The 25,949-nt window shown below is 40.9% G+C and overlaps 1 protein-coding gene across 1 annotated transcript in view; it reads left to right on the top strand.

Moving 5' to 3' along the window:
- Window positions 1-4,905: 4,905 nt before the first annotated feature.
- The window catches only part of FCHSD2 (FCH and double SH3 domains 2), a 336,543-nt gene continuing 315,499 nt past the window's right edge, over window positions 4,906-25,949 (top strand). Inside the window, exons 1-2 of the mRNA XM_044668112.1 lie at window positions 4,906-5,149; window positions 7,287-7,384. Coding sequence (XP_044524047.1) covers window positions 5,129-5,149; window positions 7,287-7,384 — 119 coding nt within the window. The 5' untranslated portion in view covers window positions 4,906-5,128. The remainder of the gene's footprint in view (window positions 5,150-7,286; window positions 7,385-25,949) is intronic.

Here is a 25,949-nt window from a genome sequence, read left to right as displayed (position 1 = left end):
GTAAATATAAGTGATTATTATACAGCTAGAAAGTCTCCAAGTGGAAATTGTTTGATCATTTTGGGGAAATGTCACAGGAAGGACTTTTACTCAGGTATAGACACCAGGACACTGGTGTCAAACTCATACAAACTGGGCCCTCTAAATCTTACATAAGGATCGCTGAAGTTGTAGATTGATTTAGAAAAAATATGTATCAACATTTTATGTCATAATGTATTTTTATTAAATTTGTTAAATATTTCCTATTGCCTTGTTTTTTCCATGGGTCTGATAGCTCTGGTGTAGGCAAAAGCAAAGGGTCACAAAATTCTGACTCTACTGCCCCATGAAATATTGGGGAAATGGGCTAGTTAGAGAGGTATCTTTATAGAAGAGATAGTGGAGGCAGCTAGTTTGACAACTAGAAGCGTGAATGAGAGGAAATTTCCAAGTGGAGAACCCTGAAACATAATTTGAGAAGGGGGAGGAATAGCCATTTATAGAATACAGTTTACAAGCAGCAAGGAGCAATGAACTTGGAGTTAAGAGACTTGATGTAAAGTCTGATTCCTCTATTTACTAGGTTGTAAATTCGAGAAGTTAATTCACTTTTCTAGTTATGTTTCCCCATCTGTAAAATAAAATAATACGCTTATCACGGTGCCAAGCACACTGAAGGTACTTAATAAATGTTCCTTTGCCAACTGACTGATACTACCCACCTTGCAGAGTGGCTATGAGGAAATGTTAAACTCAAGGTGCTATAGAAATGAGTTATTAACAAACCAATGGAGCAACTAGGTGGCTCAGTAAGAGAGATATGCCTGGAGATGAGAGTTCCTGGTGTTAACTTAGAAAAAAACAGAACTATTAAATAGTTATAAAACCACTCTTTAATCAAGGGAAAGGAGGATTAGGGCTACCTGGCCTCTTTTGCAGAGCTGTGCCTTGTGCAGAGTCCAAGAATTGAACACTGCTTCGCTCTGCTCCCTGATCCCCCTGGGAGTGACACCAGGCTAGATGACGACTCCAAAGAACAAAGGAAATTGGGGGACTTATATACCATTTGGGAAGATCCAGGTGCTGGGAGAGATGATTGACATTATACTGACAGGATACAATCAAGCTAGAGAAAGGAATCCTAGCTAAAGGATAGGGTGTAAGGGAAGGGGCTGCTTACACAATGGATACTAAAGGATGGTCCCTGCCCAGGTGTGTCTTCCTGGGTAAGGGTCTTTGATACAAAGGGGAAGACTACTTAAGACAAAAGGGTACTTAGCATTTACCCTAGGGTCCATTATTCAGTCCCAGACTGCTAGCCAGAGATTCCCTTTCTGGGTGGATCCTCACGGGAACTGGGAAGGACTAGCTTTGGGAGTCTCCAGCCTACAAGCTATTTCTAAAACTTGGGGTTCATCAGATCTCACTAAGCTACAAGTTTGGGGGCTCTAGATTCCACTTCGACACTGGGTTCAAATATGACTTCAGATACTTTGTAGCTGTGTGATTCTGGGTAAGTCACTTAGTCTCAGTTGCCTAGCCCTTACCTCAGAATGGAATTGTGTATTGATTCTAAGAGATAAGGTAAGACTTAAAAAAAAAATTCTCCTAAACCTTAATCCTATGGGGGTAGGTGGCACTAGGATTTTTATTCTCATTTTACAATTTCAGGAGTTTCAGGGGGAAAAAAATTGGCCTAGTGTCACACAATTAATAAGAGGTGAAGCTGTGACTTTAATTCAGAAAAATTTAAAAACAACAACAAACCTTCCTGTTTGTCCTAGTAACAATTCTAAGGCAGAAGGGCTAAAAAAATGGGGTAAAGTGACTTACCCAAGGTTACACAGCTTAGAAGTGTATGAGGCCAGATTTCAGCCCAGGTTGTCCAGACTCCAGGCCTGGCTTTCTTTCAACTGTGCCATTCAGCTGCCCCTGGGATGCAGGAATTTTGATAAGGACTTCTTGTGGTATTAACTGGGTATTCTCCGCATCCAAGAGTGGGGTGTAGTAGAATGCAAACTCCTTGAAGGCAGAGCTATCCCACTTTTGTATTTCTATGCCAGGGTTTAGCACCGCCCCGGCCACCCCTTAAGGATGCTAATGCTTGTTGGCACTGATTGACTTCTATAGGAGACTTTTTCTACTTTATCTCACATCCAAACTTGGGGAGAAGGGTTGCTCTAATGCCTTTGGGACATCTTAAGTCATTTCCATTTCCTTCATCTGATTAGCCTGAGCATCTACCACGTGTTTCTTCCTCTGCTAGGTCTATGGGGGACAGTGGCTATGTTTGCTGTAGGTAAAAGATGTTGCAAGGGTGGGGGGGGGGGGGGGGGAAGTGACAAGGGCCAGAAAGCGCTGGAACCCTGTCTTGAGGCTTGCCTGCTTCCAAGGTTGAGAAGTTGAAGACCTTGATCTCAACTGCACCTCTGGCTCTTGCCTTAGGTTAATGAGACCACCTTTCTGCGATCCCTTTTCATTCTAGAATCTGAGGCCCATCTGGGAAATTATTGGTAACAAATCAGAACGACCTCCCGTGGAGAACTGCCCAGTTTTAGTAGATGCAGCGCCAGATACCCTTCCTCTGTCCCCGGAAAGCACACCCTACGGGGTTCAGGACTACAGAGGCCATGGAAAGAACAAAATTGGAGAGAGAGAGTAGAAATGAAAAAGGCGGGGGCAACACTGCAAACCCAGAGACGACCATGCAAGCCAGCTCAGCCAGACCAGCAGCCTTCCAGGTACTAACAGCTAGCCGGCTGTACTAGCAAAGTACCAACTCCAGCTCCGCACACGCGCAGCTGCACCAGGCTGGAGGGAGGAGGGAACGGAGTAAAGTGAAAGGGGCGGGGCTTATAATGCGTACGTGTATTAGCATAGCTTTCCTTCCCACTGGCGTAGAGGCGTGTTAGGGGTGGGGGAGGAGACATAGAACTGGAAATCTCCTGGGGCTTGCGCGCGCCTCGAACTGGCGGGAAAGCGCATGGAAAACGTCCCTTGTGCTTTAGGGAGGCTAAGGGGAGTGTTCAGAATGTTCCACCCGCGAGTTCTGGGGGGGGGGAATCTGCCCTTACGTCCACTGTCCCATTCCTCTCCTTAGACCTGTTCGCACACACCTCCCCCCGCTACCCGCCACTAGTTCCTCAGCTCGGGCTGTAAAGAGGGGAAATCTGGGAGCTTGTGCCGTGGTCGCGGATCCCGCCTCTGAGAGGACCGAAAGGGTGCAGTGAGGCGGTAACTGCGGAGGGAGGGACGAGGCCAACTACGCGGCGCCACCTCCCCCTGGCGGCCCGGCGGGGCGGAGCGGCGCCGGGAAGAGGAGGAGCGTGGGCGCCGGCCTGGACAGTGGGTCTACCGGCTCCACCCCTCGGCTGGGCCCCCGAGGGGGGCGAGAAGGCCCCCTCTTCTCACCAAGATCCCAGGCCAAGGCCACCGCCCTTCCAGAGGCTCCGCCTCAGGTCCGGCCCTATGGGACCTGCCCCCTCCTCCTCTGACTGGAGAAGGCCGGACCTGTCCCCCCCACCTGTGACTCCCTCCTCTCGGACGTCGAGGGGAGCAGACTTGCCCCCTTCTCTGACTAAAGGGGACCAGAACTTCCCCCTTCTTCCTCCTCTGACCTGAGGGGACCAGACTTACCCCTCCTCTTCTGACCCCAGAGGACTAGGCCTTCATCTTCTGTGACATTGGGAAGGGGGGAGGAAAAGAGGGGAAAGGGCGGACGCGACTGGAGGGGACGGGATCAGCGTTACCCTTTCTGCTATTTTGAGTTAAAGGCCTAAACCTGCTCCATCTCTTTCTCCTCCTCTAACCTGAAAGGACTAGCCCTGCCCCTTCCCTTCCTCTGCCTTGAGAGGACCAGTCCTGACCTATTCTTCTCTCATTCCCTGACTTAAGAAGACCCGACCCGTCGCGATCTGGAAAGACCAAACCTGTACCTCCTCACTGACCACTGGGGAGCAGACCTGTCTTTTCTTCTCCCCAGTCCTGAGGGTACTAGACTTACCTCTTCCTCTTTTCTGACCTAAGAGAACTAGACCACCCCCTTTTCCTCTTCCCATCTGAGGGAACCTGACCAGACCCCTTTTTCTTTTCCCCACACGGAATATTAGACCTGTTCTTCCTCCTCTAATCTGAAAGTGAAAGATAGATACTTTAAGGAGTTCTCGGGCTCATAGATTTAGTGCTGAAAGGGACCTCGGAGGTGCAAACCCTCATTCTGCAGAGAAGGAAGACGGAGAGGTTAAGTAATTGAACAAGATCATACAGAAAGAAATAGGATTTGAATTCAGGACCACATAAAAACCTAATCCAGTGTTCAAACACTACTAGATGTCTCTGGTTCCTCCTCATCCTAGGAAATAAATTCCTTTTTCTTTTTCTGACCTGAGGGGATCAGGCCCGTTCCTCCCCGGGCCTGAGAGGACTAACCCTTTCCTGTTCTTTCCCGGAAGGAGGGAGGAAGCCTGCAGACATTTCCCCCTCGCCCACTTTTTCCAGACTCCTCCACCCCTCGGATCCTACCCAAAGCCTCCCCTTCTCCCAGCCCAGTAGTATCGCCTCCAGTACACATTCCGTCAGGCAGGGCCTGAGCCTCAGCCTTTGCTTCCACTTCCTGGGGGTCTCGGCTCCCCTCCCCACCCACCCCCAATTCCCGCCTCGCTTTGGCCACACAGACCCTCGCCCCCCTTCCCCTCTCCCGGGGTTCCTCTTTCCTTCACTACGGGGGAGAGCCAGCTCCCGCTCCTCCCAGTTGCTCGCTGAGTCCGGCCCCAACCCCCCGCCTCGCGCAGGGTCCCCGCCTCCTCGGGAGCTCGCTCTCTGGCACACACACGCGCGCACACACGCACAGCCTGGGGTCTAGCCCAGCCCTCCCCTGGGTCTCCTCCTCCTGCGGCCGCCAGGGAAAGCTTGCACACAGACAGACAGACACACTCGGAGATACACACGCACCGGGCCCAGCTAGCCCTCCCTTGGGTCTCTTCCTCCCGGGGCTGCCCGGGAAAGCTTGCATACCCACACACCCCGGGGCAGGGTCCGGCCCGACCCCCTCCTCTCTTCCCCTTTCCTCCATCTCCGCCTTCTGCTGCCGCCACCACTGCCGCCGCCGCCGCCGCCGCAGGGGGAGGATTCATGTCCCTCCAGCATCATGCAGCCGCCGCCGAGGAAGGTGAGCGATCCGGCGGGGCTGCGGCTAGGGCCGGGCGTGGGGCGATAGCACGCGGGGGGCCGTGGAGGTAGGGGCGGCGGGCGCTGCAGCTCCTGCGAGCCGCGAAGGAGAAAGGCTACTACTCCTGCCGTCGGCTTCTCCCGGCTCCGGGCGAGCTCTGCTCCATCCGCCGCAGCCCGGTACTCGCGGTTTCCCTGACCACCGCAACCTGGGATGCGGGGCCGGGGTCCTAGGCGATGAAGGGGGACGTTTGCGGGGGTCTATCCTCGCCCAGCTGCACTCCCGAGGCCCACCTCCCTTCCGCCCTCATCCACTCCCCTCTCTTTGGGAATGAGGTGGAAGCCTGCGCTGTTTGCAGAAGGAGCTATGTTGATTTGGATCTGTGTTGTGCGCGCCGGGAGAGTGCATTCCCGTTGCAAAGTGTATTCTCGGGGTTGCACTGAGAAAGAGCGAGCTTGGGAGCCGAGCAAGCCTCTGCAGTTCTGCAGAGCTCTGTGTTAGTGTGTGTATTATTGTTTAGTCTGCACCGAGGCTTCGCCCTCCGCTCCCGCCGCCCCCCATTTTGCAGGATTTGGTTGTGTTCACCACTGCTAGACTGGGCCTCGTTTTCCTCTGGGAGCCAGAGAGAAGTTGAAATGGTCACACCCCTTCGCCTCCTCACCTTCTCCCCCACTTCTCTTCCCATTCCCTCTATGAAGGGTTACCGGGCTTTCCCTAGTGAGCAAGCGTGGTTGAGTAAAAAGAGCTGGGTCTGATGTGAAAAGGGCTGAATCTCACCCATGACACTTCCTCACTAGCAGTGGGATCTTCGTAGAGTCTCTCCCCCTTTCTGGCCCTCAGTTTCTTCGTCTGTAAAATGAGGGATGGACTATGTGACCTCTAAGACCCCTTTCCCATTCGGAAAACGAGCAAATCCTGGGATCCTTTTCTGTAAAGGTCGGTGTTTCTAGATTCTTGCACCTGGTTTTTGGGGCAAGGTGCTTCAGCCTGAGTTCCCCACTACCACTAAAATGGGAGGTGGGAAGTTGTGGTTCTGTTTCAAGTCTGGGGCCAGATGAATAAAGTGCTCAGGATAGGAAGCGAAGAAGAGGTGTCAGATTTGTGACCACTACCTTTTCTCCCATCACAAACAGCTATTCTTTAACCCTCACCCCAGCCTCCTTCAGCCTTTTAGAATGAATCCTTTAATTTTCCAAAGCTAAATATTTGCTTAATGTCAAATTCATTAGTGTGTGCATTCTTTTTTAATTAAAGTTTTTTTTTAATATAGGTTTCTCCAGCACATTATGTCCTTGTCTGCTGGAGATGTCTGTCTGTCTGTCTGTCTGTCTGTCTGTCTGTCTTTCTGTCTCTCACATACATACATACATACATACAGATACACACACATACATACACACCCCCAGTGTACCTGGGTAATAGCTCTCACAGTGCTAGACAGATCTTCATCCCAAAAGCATGGGTTTAAAGAAGACAGTTCAAGGAGACATTCTGATGATCCTACCCCCCCCAAAACAAAACAAAACAAAACAAAACAACAAAATCATTGGAAGTAAACTGCTAAAGTTACTAGTTTATTGTCATGGTTAAATGGTTAACCTTCCCATGCTGAGTTGGTGTGCCTTTTGTGAGAGAGTGGTTCTGATTGTATGGGCTGTCATTGAGATGAGTGTATCATCCTCAGGCATTTTGTTCATGCAGCCATTATGGAATAATTTATTTAATCGATGCACATTTCATGATTGTGTAAGAAGGGTTTATTAGATGTTATATATGTGAAGGAGGACAGCTTCCCTTCTTATTCCCCACCCCGTTGTTGATTTTTATGCATGGATATATTCCCTTAGGTTGAAAGAAAAAGAAAATAAATTCTTTTAGATGATAATGAGACAGCATGGGTAGCTGGTGCATCCAATGATGATCCAACTTGCCCAATGTAACTTCTCTAAAATGAGTGGTTGTCTCACCAGTGATTTGGCCTGTTTTGCTAGTTTGTTTATAAAACATTTTCTTTTCTCAAGGTGCTAAGAGAGGCAATTAGTAAACTTGTAGACAGGTATATAATTTAACTTAGTATTTTTTTGTTTTGTTCATATTATAGTCTTTTTTATCTACATCAATTTCTGTTATATTTTAGGTGAAAGTTACACAGGAACTGAAAAATATTCAGGTTGAACAGATGACAAAACTTCAGGCCAAACATCAGGCAGAATGTGATTTACTTGAAGATATGAGGTAAGATCACAGCAAACACCTTTAAAAATTCTATATCTCCCTTTTGGAAGAACGTTTGGGTTACAAAACCCCAGGAACTGATGATGGAATTTCCTCTTGGATTTCCTGCTTTTGGGCTGCTGGAGCTTTGACACAGCTGGAAATTATAACTGAAGCAAGCACAATACAACCCTTTTCTTCTCTTCAGTGGGGGGATGGCTACAGTGTATAAATGCAGTTGTGAAGAAATCAAACGAATGTCAAGCATCATAACAGTGATTCTAATTTTAAATGGTTTCTTCGCTGAATGCCTGAGATATATATTTAAAGACAGTTACTCTGTTGTCTTTAATCCTATTAAATTGTTGAATTCTCAAAACCATTGCACATCAAAGTGGGCACTTCCAGGGGAGGCTAATAAATGTCTTTGGGATCAACAGAAAGTAAATGTTGTTAAAATTGACTGGAATTTGACCACAAAAAAAAATCTGACTTCAGATCCTTGCTTAATTCAGAAGGGAAATTGAAAGTGTTACATGTATTTTTTTGTCGAAGATTCTTTATGTTCATGATCAAGGTAACATTGCAGTTAATGCATGGTTATTACCTTGCAACACTGCAGTATAACTTTAGTTATTGGAGGATAGGTGACTATACTAAAAAAGAGTCTTTATTACCTGTAAATTATACAAGAAACTTTATTAGAAGTTCCAACTGATGATAGACAAAGGTAATTATTGTGTATTAGTATAGAAGATAACAAATAATTTCATATTGAGGGGTTGAATAAAAATAGCTGACATTTATATAGCTCCTTAAAATTTACAAAGTACATTATCTCATTTGATCCTTGCACTAGTCCTATGATATAGACACCTTCAGTGTCTCCCTACTGCTTGTAAGGTAAAATACAAATCTCTAAGCATGATATTCAGGGACATTCCCTTCTTGTCTTCAGCCTAAATTTCTAGCCTTATTTCACACAATTTTTCTCAATGTACTCTCTTTCATGCAAGAACATTTCCCCAGTTTTGTTCCACTGTCTCCTATTTCTGTGCATTTGTAGAAGCCATCCCTCTTACTTTCAATGAATTTCTCTGCTATCCTAGTGAAATCTTTATTTTTTCAAGGTTCAACTTGGTATCACCCCCTCCATAGGTCTCCTGACCTCCCAGTGACAATTTAGATGTCTTTTCTTGAATATCTCATGCTCCTTATTATTCATTTAATTTCATTCTGCCTTTTGATTGTTATCTGTGGATGCCTTTCAGTTCTCCCACTAGAATGCAAGCTTCTTGAAGGCAGATGTTATCAATTTTTCATTTTTACCTTCCCAGCTCCCTAGTACAGTGGTTCAAGTTTTTTTTTTTTTTAATCTATGTCTGTGGTTTCATAGGCATAGTAAACTCCCTCTGAGTTTCTATTTTCCCCAATGGAATTCAGCAGTTTGTCTTAATGAATGGCCTGGGGGTCATAGATATGTTGCCTGTGGTCATATAACTAGGATGTGTTAGGCAGGACTTGAATCCAGGTCTTGCTGACTCCAAGTCTTATCTGTTCTACCACTCAGCTCTTTTATATCTTATTACATTTATGTATCATTAAGGTATTGAGGGCTTTCTTTCCAACCTAGAGCAAATGTGCCCCATCTGGAGTTGGTATTTCACAAATGTAATTGAACTGAATTTAATATTTGTGGCATAGTGTATGTGAATACATTTAGAAGGAGATATTTTAGAACTTCAGTTTTCTTTGGGCCTGGATAGTGTCTGTTGTCCGTATTGGACCTTATTTGTCATAGTCTAGCCTCCAGCAGGGCAGCAGAGAATATTGTGGTTTTGGATAATGCATGACAGACATTTTGGTTACTGATACATAATACACTTGGCCAGTATTGGTGTTTGAAGGGACTCATCTGGATTTGTGATGTGTTGATATGTTCTTCTTGTCCATTAATTAATTAAAATAATCTCCCTTTTCCTGTGTTGTTGTGAACCATACTGGGCCTGGAGCTGGGAGGACCTGAGTTCTAAGCTGGCCTGAGATACTTCCCGAGCAATTCACTTAACCCCAGTTGCCTCTCCTTTGCCACTTTCCTATCTTAGAATTGATACTAAGATGGAAGGTAAGAGTTTTTTTTAAATGGTTTTGGAAAGGTGGTAGTAAAAGGCCTGACCTGAGTTTGACAATCAGGAAAAAGACATTTCCCCTTCCTAAATCTTCATTTTCTTGTCTGTGAAAGGAGCATAGTGATACTTGCATTGTCTACCTCAAAACACTGTTAGGAAGAAAGTACAATAAAAATGTGAATTCCTGTTACAACCATAGACATTTTTTTGTGACTTAAGTTAACAAAGAGAAAGGTGAAAACTGCCAAACTTTTTTGTAAGAGGGGTAATATTATGTGATTTTTTTTTTTTTTTTTTTTTTTACATTTTTTAAACCCTTAACTTCTGTGTATTGGCTCCTTGGTGGAAGAGTGGTAAGGGTGGGCAATGGGATCAAGTGACTTGCCCAGGGTCACACAGCTGGGAAGTGTCTGAGGCCAGATTTGAACCTAGGACCTCCTGTCTCTAGGCCTGACTCTCAATCCACTGAGCTACCCAGCTGCCCCTATGTGATGTTTTAACTATAAACTGTGATGGAAGTTTATAGTTTATAAAGCACTTTAAGTACAGCATACTGTCTTATTTGATCCTCAACTGTCCTGTGAGGGAGTAATAATAGCAGACATTTCTGTAGGCAATAGATGCATTATCTCCATTTTTCAGATGATGAAACTGAGGCACAGAGACTTTCCCAAGGTCAGAGAGTTTGAAATTTGTAGAGGTAGGAATTTGAACCAAAGCCTCCAGAATCTAATCTGAATCTAAATCTAAATCTAAACTAAATCCTCACCAATAGCCACAACTGCCTTCGTTGCATCATAGGATAATAGAAATATTGTCAGCCTGGTTTGTAGTTGAGGGAACTGAGGCTATTAGTGCTATGTCTGTCATGGTCATCTGGCTAGTAAATATTGGATCTTCCCCTGACTCCAGATCCCATGTTCTTTGTTCAAATCCCATGTTTGTTGTGCACTTGTTTCAGTTGTATCCAGATCTTTGTGACCTCATTTGAGGTTTTCTTGGCATAGATACTGGAGTGGTTGACCTTTCCCTCTTCAGCTTGTTTTACAGATGAAGAAACTGAGGCCAGTAGAGGGAAGTGATTTGCCTTGGGTCACATAGCTGATAAGTGTCTAAGGCTAGATTTAAACTCAGGAAGATGATTCTTCCTGATACCACGCCTAGTGGTATAAAGAGAAGTGATTGTTAATACTCTTTGACCACTTTCTATTAGGTTATATCTTTTGGTCATATATTTCTGTTGTCTATATATTTTGGATATCAGATTCGTATCAGAAGTTTTTGATACTAAGATTTTTCTTCTCTACTTCTCACTGATTCTGGTTGTATTAATCTTGTTACTACAAAAGGTTTTCAATTTCGTATCAATGGAAATTATCTCTTTTTAATAATTGCCTCTTCTCCTTGTTTAATCAAGCAGGAAACTTTTGAGTGATGGTTTTCCTGTTCATTTGACCTACCTCATGTGCTCTTTGTTTCCCATGGTTGTCGTATTGAGAATGAGTGACTATATAAAGCATTTATTAAGCACTTAATATGTGCAGAACACTGAGATAAGTGCTGGGGATACAGATGGAGAAGCAAAACAATTTCTACTCTCATTCAAATGACAAGGCCCATTTTTGCACTGGGCTATAGAAATGTTGCAATCAGGGGATGTTTATTGACTATTCAGTCCAACCCAACCCAGACAACAGTAGCTATTGTTGGATCTTCATGTAAAGCAGGCAGGGACTTTAGAGGCTATTTATTCCAGCCCTTCATTTTACAAATGGGGAAATAGAGGCCCTCAGAATGTTAAACGATTTCCCCAAAATCACACAGGTAGTTAAGTGGCAGAATCAGAATTAAACCCAGGTCAACTGCATCCCATGTCACCTTACCTTAAAATGCATATGCAGTCTTCCCTTTGTCATTGAATGTTTCTGCATGGTCCTGAGCAGGCTTAGGGAGAAGCAGTGCAGATTGGCCTTTACAAAGAAATATAGGACACAGATCAAGACTGTTGAAGGAAGTCTCTTCATGACTAGAAATTTTTAAGTACCTGTAAGAGACTTGGAATGTCAGAACCAGAAGGAACCTTAGAATATAGGATGTCTGAATTGAAAGGAATCTTTAGATCTCATCCAACTCCATCTCTCATTTTACAGATAAGAAAATTGAGGCCTAGAGAATGTCACATGTCAAATCAGCATTAGAGTATAAAATTGAAGAACGAGGGACACATAGGACTTTTTTTTAAAAAACCTTACCATCTGTCTTAGAACTGATACTAAGTATTAGTTCCATGGCAGAAGAGTGGTAAGAGCTAGGTGATTGGGGTTAAATGACTTGCCCAGGGTCACATAGCTAGAAAGCATTTGAGACCAGATTTTAACCTAAACCCTCAAAGTACTGAACTTTCATATTATTCCAATTAAAGGAATTGGGGAGGGGAGAAGGGGGGAACCATATCTGGCTAATAGTCTTCTATTAATGTAGCCTTAAATAGCATTAACTTTTTTTGGTGGTTATCTCACACCCACTCATTAAGTTGCTAGGTAGCCAAAACTCTCAGGTCTTTTATATGTAAACTTTTGTTCTCTGAGTCTGCCATCTCCTGCTTTTATATGGTTGTTTGTTTGTTTTTTTAAACAAGTGTGGGACTTTACATTTGTCTCTCAAATTTAAGCTTTGTCAATTTAGCTGGTTAATTTAGTCTGTTAAGACCTTTTTGGATCCTGATTCTGCTCTCCCATGTATTGGCTAGTCTACCTAACTTTCATATCAAGTGTAATTTGATAAATATGCTAACTTAGCTGAATCATCAATTCCTGAAGAAATCGAACTTTGCTCTTGCCCCACTATAGTCTGTTCTTCAAACAATTGGCAGACCAATGAGACCTAGGCATAGACCTGGTCAAGAGCCCTGTCTCCCCAAAAATCTTCAGTGGCTCCCTAGAGCATTCGAAGCTTCCCACACCCTGGGATTTCCCTACCTTTCCAAATGTAATGTCATGTTACTTTTTCCATTCACTCTGTGTTCCTGCTGAACTCGACTCCTCTCTGCTCCCTGTACATGCTCACTCTGGCCTAGCTGCTTTTGCTCCCATTGCTCCTTGAAAGATCAACTCAAATGCTGCCTCTTTCCTGGAGCCTTATTTGATTTTCTAGCAGTTAGTAATGACCCTCTTTGCCTTCTCTTTGTAAGCACATTTCTGATATATTGATATATTATTTTTTTTATAGTTCTATTTCTGTTGTATTTTCCTACTAGTCTAGAATCTCTTGGAGAGACTGTCTTATCAAACTTTACATCTTCTCAATGTTAGGCATTGGATTTTACATACTATTGCTGCTCAGTAAATGTTGAATGAATACTTTAAAAAACAATCCATGACAATAACTTTGTTTAGCATTTTCCTATCTAATATTGCCTCAGCTGATCTGTAGAGTGTCCCTGTGATATAGGCAAGGCAAGGATTACATTTTAAAGGGTTGGCTCCTAAAGCCTTCCAGTGGGGCAGGCAGAATAGTTTAGTAGACCTGAGTTTCACTCTTTCCTACATTTTTGACCTTCAGCCAGCTTGGCCTCATTTTCCTTCTCTGTCAAGTGAAGAGGACTGGATGACCTTTAAGAGTCCTTTGCAGCTTTTAAATCTTAGGATATGACTTCCCCAGAGGCTTTTAGCTAGTAAGGGACAGAGCCAGAATCTACTCAAATTCCCTAACTCCTACCTCATTGCTCTTTTCACTATATCTTGTTGCCTTTAACCTTTGAAAGCCTGTGGGCAGATTTAGGATAGCAGGATCTTTTCTTATGATGTTTTCAAAACTTCATTTTGAATTACAGGAGTAGGATGACCATTTTGTTAATAAGTCAGGGAGGCCTGACTTAACATTAGTTATATTGTCATTTTAAGATGGACTTTTAAAAAAGTTTTTAATTATGAATTTGTTAAATATCAGTAAGCTTTGAATATTTTGTAAATGTGGAAAAAAAACAAAAACACTTCTGAAACAATGAATCTTTATTATGCATGCTTTATTTTTTTTTTTTAACCCTTGTACTTTGGTGTATTGTCTCATAGGTGGAAGATTGGTAAAGGTGGGCAATGGGGGTCAAGTGACTTGCCCAGGGTCACACAGCTGGGAAGTGGCTGAGGCCGGGTTTGAACCTAGGACCTCCTGTCTCTAGGCCTGACTCTCACTCCACTGAGCTACCCAGCTGCCCCCTGCATGCTTTATTTTTTGAAGTACAAATTAAATTTAACATGATAGCTCCAACACTACCTACTTATCTGTGACATCTTTTGAACTTCCTCCTGCTTTCTTTTGTTTATTTAAAAATATTTCATTGTTGCTATTTTCTTTTTTCTTTTGGCCTTACTATTATTATTATTTTCCATACTACTTCTTGTTATTGCATCCTCCCAAAAGAGCACTTGCTTGTAATAATTAGGTGTTATTAACAGATGACCATATCTGAAAGGGTATTTCAACCTACTGTACTTCTAGGCCAGTGATTCCCAAAGTGGGCGCTACCGCCCCCTGGTGGGTGCTGCAGTGATCCAGTGGAGCGGTGATGGTCACAGGTGCATTTATCTTTCCTATTAATTGCTATTAAAATATTTTAAAAAATTAATTTCCAGGGGGCTTATAGAGATCTATACTCTATAACCAGAGACTAATCTGAGTGGCCTGGGTGGTCGTCGGATGCAAAGAATGAAACAGATTGGAAGCACGGCTTGTTAGCTCATTGTACTTCAAGAAATACTGAAGTAGCCACTTTATTATAAAGGAAATTAAAGATTCCCTTCCCCCAAAAGCCAAGAAAGTTTCCCACAGTTACAGAGAGCAAGATTTTTACTATAGTCAAAACAAAAGCCTTAGAAGCCTCCAAGGTGTAGACAAAAACCTATGCTAAACTATCAACTACATGTGTTATCTTTAAGTGGAGCCTGGGACATCTCCGTTAGGTCGGAAAGCCCTGTCAGTTTCTCAGCCTTGATGGTATTAAACAATTTTTTGAGCCTCATTATTTTACTTTAATTCTGGGCAAAATGCCTTGCCAAGGGTTCGGCCTTGGCCCTACCAGCCATCTGTGTTCTTGGGCAAAGGGGAACAGAGTTAGCCCCTCTCCTGCTGGAGTGCTGAGAGTCCAAAGCTTTTTCAATAAGACTATAATGTATTTTGAAGGAAGGTGAGAATTATGAAAGGAATCAAAAGAGGAATCTCAGATTTTTATCTTAGATATTCTACACCTGTCTCCTCCCATATTAGATAGGGCGGAAAGATAATACACGGCTCTGCTGGTCTGTATTGATCTTTTGATTGGGTCCAGATAAAAATATCTACTTGAGATTCTAATTTCTCTTAATAGCTCCCGACATATCCCCCTTCTTTTCAAAATAACATGATTTATTAGACAGGAAAACTTTGAATAATGAAAGAAGTTAAAATTGGTTATAATCATCAGTTATAGTTGGATCTGATAAGAATTACAGATCATATTGCTTGTTTATGGCTCTCTACAGGGGCTAAGTAATATTTTTTCTGGAAAGGGGGTAATAGGCCAAAAAGGTTTGGGAACCACTGGTCTAGGCTATTGCCATTATGCCAAGAGGTGGAAAGCATGACTCATCAGCCATCTTTTGGGAGATTTTATTCATTACTACATTAGTCTGAATTCTTGTATCTCATTATAATGCAATATTTTAGTCCTTATATAAATTGTTCTCTTGGCTGTGGCCACTTCATTCCATATCAGTTCATACGATTCTTCCCAGGTTCCTCTAATTCTTTCCCTCTTTTTATTTGTTGTAATACAGTTTATTATGATTATTTAATTATTCATTTATTTCATTAAATTCATATTATTATAATTTCTTCAGCCATTCTCCAGTTGATGAATAGCCACTCTGTTTCAAGTACATTTCTCCAATAAGTGCTGCTATCAATATTTTTGTATGGATGGGCCCTTTCCTTTCTTGATTTCTCTTATGAAATGCATAGTAACATGGTATCCTTAGGTCATAGGTTATGCACAGTTTAATGACTTTTGTTCCAAATTGCTTTCCTGAGTGGCTTGAGCACTTTATTTATTTTATTATTTTTTTTAAACCCTTAACTTCTATGTATTGGCTCCTTGGTGGAAGAGTGGTAAGAGTGGGCAATGGCGGTCAAGTGACTTGCCCAGGGTCACACAGCTGGGAAGTGTCTGAGGCCAGATTTGAACCTAGGACCTCCTGTTTCTAGGCCTGACTCTCAATCCACTGAGCTACCCAGCTGTCCCCTGGCTTGAGCACTTTATAAGTCTTCCAGGATGTATCAGAGTTCCTCTCTCCCTATATCCCTTCCAACAGTTGTCATTTTTCCTTTTTTTGTCATCTTTGCCAATATAATGGGTATGAAGTAGAACCCCAGAGTTGCTTTAGTTTGCATTACTCATTACTAGTGATATGTAGTGCATTTTTTCACATCATTGTTGATAGCTTGCATTTATTTTGTGGACTGCTTCTTCATTGCCTTTAGCTATTAATCAATTAGGGAATAATTGAGATGGATTTATCATCAGATCATTCTTACTTTGGGGACTAAGCATAGGAGTACCTTTTATCTTTGATTATACTTCTGCATGCTTTAATTGACATTTCCTGTCATGACTGATTTCAGGACTAACCTGCTCCATCTTGGTTTGTACTCGTTTTTTAGTTTATTATGGGTATAGCACTCTTTGAGGCGATTCAGCAATACTTTATTTGAACCTTCTTTTAGATCTAGTTGGCACATCTGTGTACAGTTGTCCTCCACATGTTTTCTGTTTTGTAAGCTCTGCAGTAAATTCAATTCACAAGAAAAATATTATTTCTAGCATTATGAAAAATGTTACCATATCCATTGCTCCATAGAATGTTTTTTTCTCTAGTTTTTTTCTGCCATTACACATTTTTTTTTCTTTGTAAGATTGAAAATTAGAAATTGCAGTCATTATGTGTCCTGTACCTCCCTTTCCTCCCCCCAAAAAACACTATCCCAGTGCAGTAGGGGCAAGGGCATTAGCTAACACCATGATATTGTCACTTCACAATCCTAAGAATTCAGAAGACAGAATAGGCTTATGTTAGTTACTATTATATGACATTTTTTGCTTTTAATAAAGTCACATTTCTCATGGGTTTAGTTCATATTCTAGTTTATTTCTTTCCAAGTTCATTTGACCCTTAAACTCTTTCTGACTTGTTGAAGTGTCCTAACAGAACCCGTATAATCTGGCTTGAGAAGTTAGATGTGGAATGAAAGGGAGCTGGGAACTTTTCAGAACAAAAGAGAGGAAGTTAAAACACATTTGCTCAAAAATTGTTTCATGTGATGTGCCCATAATTCCTTACTTTTTAGGGAGAAAATACTGTTGAAATATTTGGGTACAATCTATTTTCCCATTGACTATAAAAGCAGGATTTCATTGGGAAACATTGTTCTAACCTGTTATATACTGATACTCTCTTAACCAGATTTGTGAATGTTCACCCTGTATATAGCCCAGAAGAGGATGGAAGGGACTTAAGATATGATTTAGCTCAACCTATGCTGGATGCATCTTATATTGGCAGTAAAAATGAATTCTACTGGCATGGAGAGCAGCAAGTACTCTCTAAGATGAGGGAAGGGAGCTAGGCTGTGACATAGTTGCCTTTCCTTCTTAGCATGGCCGCAGTTGTAGTGGGGAGAAGGTTATGGGGAGATGAACTCTGGGAGACAGATTTTCACTTGTTATTTCATTCCCTTCTTGCCCTTTCAAGAAACCTGAAACATGGCCACGTGGAAATGGGCAGGCCTTCAAAACCTTAAGGCTTTTGTGGTCTGGCCTGAGATGCAACTCCTCTTTATAACATTATTTCCACGGGGAAATGTTTTGAGCATTCTCTAGACTGTTTAATAAGCAAATGAACAAGCAATAGATCTACCAGTTGAGAATTGCCCTAGGTTCGGTACTATTCAATCTTAGAGATTTAGTAATTATATGAGTTTTTTTAATTTTTTAAAAACCCTTACCTTCTATCATAGAATCAATATTATGTATTGGTTCCAAGGCAGAAGAGTCATATGAGCTAGGCAATGGGGATTAAGTGACTTCTCCAAGGTCACACAGCTAGGAAGTGTCTGAGGTCAGATTTGAACCTAGGACCTCCCATCTCTAGGCCTGTCTCCCAATCTATTGAACCACCCACCTGCCCCCATATGAGTTTTTTTGTTAAACAGGTCTCTGTCTTAACTAAAAAAGAACCCTGCTATTTTAAATATGTTTAAAATCTACATAATTAGGTATCACAATTGCAACGCAGGTGACCTTTATGATGTATCTCATAGAGACATGTGCTGATAAATTTCCCCCATGCCACACTTTTCAGTTTAATCTGCATTATTAAAATTTTTTTATCACTTTCTTAAGTCTAGACAATAAACAAAGCAATAAATAAATAACAAAAAGTTAAGATAATATTAAAATAATAATAAAAATAAACCAACAAATAAATAAATTCCTAATTTTTCCCATTTGCCAATTTCCCATGTGTAAATGCTCACACTGAAAATTTAACCATCCCCCAAGCCGATGTGAGATTCAATTAGTACTTCTTCTTTGCTAGGTCATAATGAGCTAACAAATTTCTGGATTTGATTTTAGAAAGAAAGATAGGGGCAGCTGGGTAGCTCAGTGGAGTGAGAGTCAGGCCTAGAGACAGGAGGTCCTAGGTTCAAACCCGGCCTTAGCCACTTCCCAGCTGTGTGACCCTGGGCAAGTCACCTGACCCCCATTGCCCACCCTTACCAATCTTCCACCTATGAGACAATACACCGAAGTACAAGGGTTAAAAAAAAAAAAAAAAGAAAGAAAGAAAGAAAGATAATTCCTCAATTCCCATCTATGTGGAAAGATTTGGTAAAAACATAAAGGATAAATTTGTAGAAAACCTTTTCAAACTTTTGATTTGAAAAGTTTTAGATAATATATCAAAAATCATGTCCATTGCAGAATATATATATATATATGTGTGTGTGTGTGTTTATGCATGAATTATATATGTGGATATGTGGAGAATATTTATGGAGATTTTAATGCTTTTAAAATAAGTTCTTTATGAGGTGCTACAAAATAATCATGTCTTATCTATAATTAAACTATTATTTAATATGCTATTCTTGCTCCTAAAGATATTAAATTTTTGGTCATGTTTGGACATCAACTGTTTGAGGAAAGAATGGGGTGGACTTAACTCATCTTACTTGTCAAATGCAAAAATTGAGATTTGCCAAAACTGTGTGCATGTGTAATTTCATTGTAAACATTTTAACAGTCTTTTTTTTTATTCTACTTTAGACCCTTGTCGACTTTTAGCTGCACTCTTTCAATAATTCCTAATGTGTTTCCTTCCCTCTTAGTCTATCCCATTGTCAGTCTGTTCCTTATAATATTGCTCAAATGGGAAACAGAGAAAGAAATAAACATTTATCGATATCATATATCGATGGAAACTGACTCTATGTTAAAGATGCTGTATAGAACTTCCATCTTCCATCTGAGAGTTGATAATTCCATATTTTCTTCTTGAAGCCAGCAGTGGCTTCAGGATAGAGGGTCATCAGAGAGGTCTCTGTTGTTTTTAGTTCCAGCTTTCTTTGAGAAAATATAGTCTATGTCATTAAAAATAGTGGCTAGAGGGGTAGGTAGGAGTTTTGTTTTTTTTAATGTGTTTGTTTTTAAAACTTTACCTTCTATTTTAGAATCAATATTTTAGTATCAATTCCAAGGCAGAAGAGCACTGAGGGCTAGGCAATTAGGGTTAAGTGACTTCCCCATGGTCACATAGCTAGGATGTGTCAGAGGTCAGATTTGAATCCAGGACCTCCCATTTCCAGACCTGGCTCTCTATCTACCTGCCTCAAGGTAAAAGTTAATTAAAAAAAAATAGTGGTTACATTCTTAAGTTAGCCCAAGCCCATTTGCAACATTGATTCTATGGGGAAATGACTCAAATGCCACAGAGTCATATTACTATCCTTATTTTACTGATGGAGACACTGAGACTCAGAGAGCATGAATGGAATTGCCCTTGAACACAGTTATTTAATATAGGAGCTGATATTCAAACCCACTTCTCCTGGCTTATGTCCTGTGCTCTTTCTGCTCTGCTTTGCTCATTAAGGAGAGAAGCCATAGCAATTCCATTTCTTTCCCAAAGAGGGTAAAGGATAGCCACGCAAAAAGGCTTTATTGAAAAAATGAGGTGGGAGAAAAATGGCTTGTTAGGCTGAAAAGGAGAAACATTTCAGGGAAAAAGCATTACTTGGAGGGGGCCTACAGGCAGAATTGGGAGGAGATGATGGAGGGAGTTTGAATAGAGTATAGGAGATAAGTAGAGGAACTAAGGCTAAAATAAGTAGGAATATATGAACATCAGGGAGCCTGACTGAGGTATCATGGCAAGGGTATTTCAAGGGCAAAATGAGGACTGAGAATTCAACTGGTAAAAGGAGATGTTCTTAGCATTTCTCTTTGTGTGCATTGAAGAAATAAAAATATCTTTCTATTTTGCTTTTATAGTGTGGCCTAAAGGAACACAAATTTGGGATGTTAGTGGTTGCTTTGGATAGAATATTACCAGTCAGGAAGAAAAGAGTAGAATTGCAGTATTTCATCGAATTGACAGCTTGAGGGATTATTGAGCTCAAGCAGAAACAGGAGCCACAAATGCGTGGACTACTAATTGGTAAAAAAGGATATCTGTGGGCAATGTATTGGCTTATTTTGAAAATGTAATGTTATCTATTATATTGTAATTTTATTTAGTTTGATATTTCCCAGTTACATGCATTTTGATCTGGTCTAGACTACTAGGTATTGTATAATTGTCATAAAATTCTAGTTTTATAAAATTTAAGAAGCTTGCTACTTCCCAGAATCCAGGAAGTGAACTGCTTGGAGAAAGAGCCATGGAGATACCTGCAAAAACCTCACACTGCACCAAAAGATCCAGAATGAACTTTGGATTGTTCTGAAATTGAACTGTGTGTGTGTGTGTGTGTGTGGGGTGGTGGTGGGGTGTAACGCATTTATTTTATATGTATACTCTTATGACAAAGGGGACTGCCCCAAATTGGCCTTTTGTCAATGCACCTAGCAAACACTGTTTTTGCTTTCTCTCTCTTCTATTTCCCTTTTAACTTTAACTATTGTAGTTTCCTTTTAGAAAGTGCAATATTGTATGCACCTGTAGTTAGAAGTTTTAAGAGTATAAGATGATTATGTTAAATAATCATTTGGGAAGACTAGTCTCCCAAATTATCTCAGGGGGGATCGTGAAGCTGGGATTAACTCTCCCCATTTTTAGATTTAATCACCAGAAGTGTATACACTCCACTTATCTTTAAGTATGGGGAGGTCTGTGACCCAAGTGTGCGATAGTGGGTGACAAATCAGAATCGACTGACTGACCCCTAGGGAGACCTAAGCAAAGTTATAGCTGCAATTAGTCCATGTAAAGTGGAAGGAAGGCATGGGAAGTGATGATAAGGAAGGGTCTTTAAAAGTGGCAAGAACTTCCTGTGATGAGCTTTTTTGCCTTTGAACTTGGCTCCAGAGGAGCTCTGGCTGGGGACCTTAGACTGCTCTTGGATTTTCCCTTAGAACTAATACATGGGTGAGTGAAAAAGCCTGACTCCCCTTCCTTGCTTTTCTGGAGGTACTAGCTTCTGGAGAGACCCCTCGTCTTGGAGGAGGCCTTGTAGCTAAAACTCATGTTTAATTTATCTCTGGGCCCCCTTTGCTGGGGCCTCTAAAGCCCTGCCTGGTTAGGACTGGACCAGAGTGATTATCTACTCTCTGATTTTTCTTGCTTTTACTCTTTTTCTTTTAGTAAATAAACTACCATAAAAAGTGGACTTGATTAATATAATTTTGGTGACCACATTTTTATATATTTAGTACAACTTTTATTTTTAACCCTTACAGTATTTGACACTTCTGATCTAGTACAGCCCCTTCATTTTGCAGATGAAGTAAAATAAGTCTACAGACATTAAGTGACTTGCCCAGGTTTTTACTGATAATGAGTACTATAGCTGAGATTTGAACCCAAGTTCTTTATCTTCAATTCTAGAATTCTCTACTATACCATGCTTCTTACTCTAGTCAGATTTCTTACTTTCTTCAAGATGGTAAGAATTGTGTCTTTTGAAATCAAATGGCATATCCCATATGTTGTAAAAATGCAGGTGTCTAGTCAGTCTGTTCCCATTGAAGATCTTGACAGTAACATATCCAGAATTTTTTTTCTCCCTACAAACTATCTTGGAAGAAGGAAGCAGTTATCCTTCCTTCAGCACAAAATTGCCTGACTTCACAAATTTATTTGTAGATTTAAGAATGGAGCACTTTTAGTCATGTGTTAGCACTGTGGAATATTGTATTTAAGAAAGCAGTCTTATTTCTAGACATACTACTCACAGGGGATGCAAGATAGAAGGTGTAAAAGCCAGCTTTTCAGCAAACTTGTCAGTCATCCTGATGAGAGGGACTGAGTGGAAGTGGATTTATGATCCAGGTCTTCAGCTTTTGAGTCCCACGATTAATTAGGACTGGGAGAAATATTTCAGGCTTCCTGCTCAATGTTATAGACTAGAATCTCATATTTGAAAATGAATTTTAGGTCATCTGGGCCAGGCTACCTTTGAGCAGGATTCTCCTTGACAGCATCCCTTATCAGTGGTTATCCTACCTCCTCCCAAACATTCCTGTTCTAGGGAGCACTCTGAGGCAGCCTCTTCTCCTTTTGGACAGCTCTCATTTGAAAGCTTTTTCTAATGTTGGATCTGAGTTTTCCTCTACCCATAGCCCTTAGACCTGGGACCACAGGAAATGTAAGCAATTCCTTTCCCATATGACAACTTTACAGATACATGAAGATAGAAGATAGAAGTCACATGTCAACTAAGTCTGTGTTTTCATTTGAGGTTGCCTTTTTTTTTTTCAGATTTTAACACCCATTCCACCTTTATTTATTTTTTAAATAACATTTTATTTTTTTCCCCTAATTATATGTAAAAACAATTGTTAACATTTAAAAATATTTTTGCGTCCCAGGTTCTTTCTTTTCCCTCCCTCCTCTCTGAGATGGTAAGTAATCTGATATAGTACATGTGAAATAATGTAACACATTTTTCTATATTAATCCTTTTGTGGAAGAAAACAAAAAAATAAAGTGAAGTATAATAATATAGTAAATTATAGAAATATAGTATAGAAATAAATATATAAAAATAATAAAATGAAATATGTTTATGTTTTAGTATGAATTCAGGCTCCATCAGTTCTTTCTCTGGAAGTAGATGACATTTTTCTTTCTGAACCCTTTGGGATCATCTTGGATTATTGTATTTCTGAGAATCATTATATTATTCATAGTTGTTCATCATATAATCTTGCTAATGTGTATAATTACTGTGTATTGTTTCTGCTTACTTCAATCTGCATCATTTTATATATGTCTTTCTAGGTTTTTCTGAAATCTTCCTTCTCATTTCTTACAACAAAATAGTATTCCATTATAATCATATACCATGACTTACTCGGCCATTCCCCAGTTGATTAGTATCCCACTTTCCAATTTTTTGCCACCACTCACAAAAAGAGCTTAAATATATAAGTATTTTTGTACTTACTTTGAAGTTGCCTTTTAAGACAATGCTAGCGGTGACCCAGAAAATTTGTTTGTTAACTGAGAGACTGATGCAAAGTATGTGAGTAGATTAAGATTAAACATTTTTTTCTAGTCAGGGCTCAGAGTATGGGTTTTTGGGGGACCAATGCATTTATTTTTAAACTTAAATTTGCAAATAGGATGGTATTTTGAGTAAAGTTAATTCATTTCAGCATAGAACCAGATCATTTTGAGTAAAGAGTCTGTAGTGAAATTTTATGTTCAGTGGTTGAAAAGAAAGCAATTGAAAGCTTTTAAAAAAAATCCCTTGAGGGGGCAGCTGGGTAGCTCAGTGGAGTGAGAGTCAGGCCTAGAGACAGCAGATCCTAGGTTCAAACCCGGCCTCAGCCACTTCCCAGCTGTGTGACCCTGGGCAAGTCACTTGACCCCCATTGCCCACCCTTACCAATCTTCCACCTATGAGACAATACACCGAAGTACAAGGGTTTAAAAAAAAAATCCCTTGAGACAGACAGCTGATGACTCAGTAGATAGAGAGCCAGGCCTGGAGATAGGAGGTCCTGGATTCAAATGTGGCCTCTGATATTTCCTAGCTTTGTGACCCTGGCCAAGTCACTTAACCCCAATTGCCTAGTCCTTATTTTTCTTCTGCCTTGGAATTGATACTTAGTAGTGATAACATTTATTAGCAAGCAAAGTTAGCAAACAACCTTAAGTCTTCTGATATACCCAGAATGAAACTTGCTAGAATAACATTCATCTTATCTAGCATATCTATAATGTCATGGTCATTTATGCAAGGTGTTATGGATTTTTGGTTCAAGACAGTCCCCAATTTCATGCAACAAGCTTTAGACCTCTATGATTATTATAAATGGTGTGCCCTAACCCTTGCTGAATGCATTTGTTATATCCCAACTGCCATAGCCTATCTGTTTGGCAATTCATTGTGGTCTCGAAGAACGTATGCTCTCACCTGTGGTACTATTACAATGCAATTACAACCAAGAAAGATGCTGATTCTCAGGAACTGGTAGAAAACATCAAACTACTGTTCCAAGTACTGGAACAACTAAGAGAAGGGAAGGAATTGGACAAGCACACAATTCTCCAACAAGAGATTGTGGAATCAAAGTACCTAGGAAGCAATACTACAACTAACAACCAACCATCCACAAATGCCATAGTCTCTCTCCTACCTGGCTCACCAATAAATGTTATCAAAAAAAGTAGGGTAATCTTGTGAATCTTTAGGTTAAAGGAAGGAATGAAGGTGATTGAAGTAGTAGGAGAGGAATGGAAGGGATGGCTAAGTTTAGGGAGGAATGAACAAGGTGGTATTTGGATGGTAAGGGTATAGGTGAGGTATTAAGGAGAGGCAGCTAACACAGAGTAGACACTCAGGCTAGAGACAGAGGACATTGGGGGGAAATAGGCTGAACCTTTCCAGGCAGGAAAGGTACTTCTACAGACACAAGGAATAGGGCTAGTCAGGAATGGTTTAAATCTGACTTGAGGGCTTGTCTTGTCTCAAATCCTCAAAGGAGGAGTCTCAAGGCTTCTCCCTGTCACTGAAACTGACGAGGATCTAGGAAGAAGTATTGGGCAACTACTTTCTCCCAAGATGGATGCCTCCAGTTCCCTCAAGAAATAAAAATTCCTTCCCCTTCAACCCCTGCCTAATTCTTCAACACAGTGATTCAACAGAGGGTTTGATTAGGTAACCAGGGGATTTATTAATGTTTAAGGTTAGTCAGAGGGAGAGAAGGGTTTAGGGTTTCTGACAGCTGCTATGGAGAAACTCAAGATGGGGGAGGGTCACAGGAATGGGTTAGACTGAGAGAGAACCTGTTCTCTCAGCCAGGGTAGATTTGGCTGGTTTTAAAGTAGAGGGTCTACTAAATCAATAAAGTAAGGGATAGTTTGATTCAAGGATGTTCTACTTGCCTATGGGGAAACTAAACCCACAAAGTCTATTCACTAAAACCCAAAAGCTACCCTTCCTCCCAGAGCCCACAGGAAATACAGGAAAGGAAACAGGGGAATAGTATGGAAAAAGTCAGGGAGAGGTCCAGAGAAATTAGCTAAGTTCAAATTGTCAAGAGACAAGGCACAGGCCAAAAGCAAAGCTGAAAACCAAAGGCAGAGCTCCAGCTGGTCCTTCCGCTCTCTTCAAGCTTCCGGAACCAACTGCCTCCTCTCAGTATTCTAAGCATCTAACTGCCAGAAGTTTTTAGTTAACTTTTGCAAGGGCAAAAGCCTTTATTGCATCTTTGCATTACATAATTCAGAAGGTAAAGTATTTTGGTTTTTTTTCAAGCACTTGAAAATAAGTGTGAAATGTAAAAAGCAATTATGATTTTTAAAAGTTAAATTTATTTATACATTTTTATACTAATTATTTCCCGATAGTCATTCCATAGTACTTTATAAAAATGTTAATTACTGTCTGATATAGTGATTTCTCCTGATAATACATGTAACTTTATATTTTTTGTAGCATATCATTTCTTAACAAGGAAGAAAAAAAGGTTGACTGGTCCAAGACAGTTTAGAAGGTCTTATGATGAAAAATGCTATCCACGTCTGGCAAAAGAACTGATGGAATCTGAATGCAGATGAAAGCATACTTTTCAAAAAATTTTAATTTAATTTTTAATTAAAAAAAAATTTCCCCATGGTTACATGTTTCTTGTTATCTCCCTCCACTCTTCCCTCCCCCTCCCAGAGTTGACAAGCAATTTTACTGGGTTATACATA

The sequence above is a fragment of the Gracilinanus agilis genome, chromosome 3 (assembly GCF_016433145.1).
Source record: "Gracilinanus agilis isolate LMUSP501 chromosome 3, AgileGrace, whole genome shotgun sequence".
NCBI classification, from domain to species: Eukaryota; Metazoa; Chordata; class Mammalia; order Didelphimorphia; family Didelphidae; genus Gracilinanus; species Gracilinanus agilis.
The sequence above is the reverse complement of the archived record's forward strand: the minus strand, read 5'-3'. Positions and strand labels throughout refer to the sequence as shown.